Below are 3,276 nucleotides of genomic sequence, written 5' to 3'. Positions count from 1 at the left end.
AAAGTACTTTCAGAAGTTTGAGTTTTTAATATTACCAAACTTTTCCTTTAATAACAGGACAAAACAAGGTTTCATTAAATGTTTAATAAAAGTTCAGAACTTTGCCAAACAGACTGTCAGATTAACTGATTGCAAACCCCCCCCCCCCCCAGCTATGTGATGATGATGCCCTTCAAGAGGCAGGCTCTGGTGGAGTTTGACAGCTTGGAGAGTGCAGAACGCTGCGTGAGGCATGGAGGGAGCGAGCCCATCTTCATCGCCAACCAGCAGGCCTTCTTTAACTTCTCCACCAGCCAGAGAATCACCCGACCCACCAACGCAGACGACCCGTCCAGCAGAAACAAGGTCCTTCTGCTGTCCATCCAGAACCCGCTGTACCCCATCAGCACTGTGAGTGGAGCTGCTGAAGCAAACCCTTCTGTTCTGTTTGTTATGATTTACTGGGATTGATGGAAGCTGAATCAGAATCAATTTTTATCATTCTGGGGATAAATTAAAGGGAATTTTATTGAAGTTGTGTATTTTTCTAAATGTTCTCTTCTGCTAAGATGGATCCCAGGTTGGGTTTATGTTTCTGAATATTCCCTCTGCCATAACTTTTTAAAAATATTTTCTGTTCCAGCTACTTGCTGTGATTCATCCAGCGATCAGATTTCTATTCTTTCTGATTTTGATCCATTTCTATAAGGCAATAAAACTGTATACTTCTATTTTTACTTCTAAAAATGACCTGAAAGATTGATTTGGATGAGTTAAAACGCTGTTTATTTGGTTACATAACCACATGAATGAAAGCCTGATCTGATGACATCAGCAGACCACTGCATTATGCTAAAACCTTCAAGTCTGTGAAGCGGCTCAGTTTCTGTGTTTGCTCTTCTTACAGGATGTGTTGTACACTGTGTGTAATCCTGTGGGAAACGTCCAGCGCATCGTCATCTTCAAACGTAATGGCATCCAGGCCATGGTGGAATATCCTTCCTCTAGCTCTATGTTTCAACATTAGCAGTTCCTTATCTGTTTATTGCTGTGATAGAAGAAAAATGATTAGAGAATGAGAACAGTCTGCTGAAATGCTTCTGCTGACATTCGTCCCATTTCTGAATTCAATGAATGACTGAATCTGAAAACGCTGCTGAGGAATTGTCCGTTAGCTTCACCAGAAACTCACACTAAGAGCCAGATGTGATGAAAGAAAATGGAAAGTTCTGGCCATGTGTTCATTGATTCATTCATTCATTCATTCATTCATTCATTCATTCATTCAATCAGAGCACAGAACCAAGGAGCATAGATGTCACAGCTCAGTCTATAAAGTGAGGCTTCAGAGCCCTGATCCAGGAGAAGAAAACTGGGATTCTGTCTTAATACAGCTGAAGCTCAACATATCTTCATTTCTGAATAATTGTTAGATAAACTCTGAAGGTAAAATATGAGTCAATCCACAATCATTTAGGGCCCCTTCAGTCAGCTCGGCTCGTCACAAGAAACCGATTCCTTATAATGACTGATTGGTCTCTGTAAGGTGGCTTTATTGTTGTAAACTGGCGCTGTATAAATAAACTTTGTCTTTACTATGGCCCCTGGGCAGAGCTGCCCATGCCTTACTGCCAGTCTCTGTTCCTTCAAGCCAAGTTGTCAAAAACTGGTCTAGTTTGCCCAGCTGGGTACCGCTGTCCTTCTTCTACCTCCAGCAGTGGCCAGCTGTCGCCTCTGCCCCGCTCTGGTGTGGGCTTCCCCCCTTACTGCTGAGCTCATGCGATCCTGCTGTGGTTCGTTAGCTCCAGCTAATGTTCTGGTTCTCTATCTACATTTTTGTGAGAGGAATGTTGCTGACCTTGAGTTTTACACAAATGGTTTGGAGCTGATGTAAAGTGCTTGTTTATGACCAGCCGGAATGAGACAACTCTTTGTTTACAGCATTTATCAGAGACATATTTGGGTTTCCATTTTCAGAGGGTTTTCTCTGTTTGGGCAACAGATCAGTCTTTTTTTAATTATACGTCTGAATTTATACAACTGTGTCTGAAACTCTTCCTATGTTCTGTTCTTCAGGCTGTATCAGAAGCAGATTAGCTTCTGATGCAGCCTGAAGGATGATGGATGAGCTAAACCTCCCGTACCCATTTCTCTTTCATGATAGGCTGCTGGCTTGTTGCTCATCCTTAACTAAAGCATCAACATTTCAGTCGGTGGAAGATGCTCAGAAAGCCAAAATGGCGCTAAACGGAGCAGACATCTACTCTGGCTGCTGCACACTGAAGATCGAGTATGCTCGGGTAAACGCACTCACACACTGTCCAACAAACATGCACCCAGGTGAACACACATACATGCATCCTCAGTCTTATGCCCACGCACACACACCCACCCAGAGGTGCTGTGCTCTGTCGCCCCCTGCAGCCAAACAGACTGAACGTCGTCCGCAATGACACCTCCAGCTGGGATTACACCAAACCCTTCCTCCTGCACCGAGGTAGGACACCTCCTTCATCTAATATAAAGCACACATCCACACACACTCTCATCTTGCTATGTGTGATGAGCACCATGTGTCCGTTACCACAGCATACCACACCCTCACCCACTGACCGTCAGCATAAAGGACCAGCATAATGTCGTCGCTCAAAAGGTTAAAAACTTAAACTGGTCCTCACTCTTATTCTAAAACAGGAGCACACACACTCAGTGTGGCTCTTATCATTTTCCAAAATGTTTAAAAGTTACTTTTCATGACAACATTGGTGATTTCCGCTGTAGATTGTTTTTAGATCAATGCCTGATTTGTAAATGATGATGTTGTGAGCTTATCCAGGCTGGCCAACCAAAATGAATTAAACAGATCTGGACCAATCACAGCGCAGGAGGCGGGACTTTACGCTGGGCCACTCGCCGCACCAGAATTACCCAAAATGCAGAAGAGCTGTAACAAACTGGCGAAAATGCTGCAGTGAAAATGAAGAACGAAGCAGAAAGAACAGCTTAGATCCTCTGAACTTTTAGGCCAAACCAACAGAAATCGTTTACTGGAGAGTTTCTCTGGCAGCTTCACATGTTTCACAGTCAAAATTACAAAAACAGAGCATGTTGGTGTGTGTGTCTGCATCACATCTGAAGCTCTCTGATTGGTTCTAAGCTGATGACACTGATGCGCTTAGTCTCACCTATGAAATCGAGCTCTAGCAACTAGAGTTGCTCTAGCACCTGATCGATGCCAGGCTAGCATTGATCTACAGTAGTAGCCATTCAAAATTTCCCAACTTTCCTTGGCAGGTC

General features: G+C 43.6%; 1 protein-coding gene across 3 annotated transcripts in view; it reads left to right on the top strand.

The window, feature by feature from the left end:
* LOC107104527 (heterogeneous nuclear ribonucleoprotein L-like) overlaps nt 1–3,276 on the top strand; it is a 30,361-nt gene that overhangs the window by 20,942 nt on the left and 6,143 nt on the right. For all 3 annotated transcript variants that reach the window (XM_015404535.1, XM_015404534.1, XM_015404533.1), the window contains exons 3-6: nt 153–390; nt 887–972; nt 2,183–2,279; nt 2,404–2,476. In XM_015404535.1, the coding sequence (XP_015260021.1) occupies nt 153–390; nt 887–972; nt 2,183–2,279; nt 2,404–2,476 (494 nt within the window). The remainder of the gene's footprint in view (nt 1–152; nt 391–886; nt 973–2,182; nt 2,280–2,403; nt 2,477–3,276) is intronic.

The sequence above is a fragment of the Cyprinodon variegatus genome, unplaced genomic scaffold, assembly GCF_000732505.1.
Source record: "Cyprinodon variegatus isolate N-32 unplaced genomic scaffold, C_variegatus-1.0 Scaffold1777, whole genome shotgun sequence".
Taxonomy (NCBI): Eukaryota; Metazoa; Chordata; class Actinopteri; order Cyprinodontiformes; family Cyprinodontidae; genus Cyprinodon; species Cyprinodon variegatus.
The sequence above is the reverse complement of the archived record's forward strand: the minus strand, read 5'-3'. Positions and strand labels throughout refer to the sequence as shown.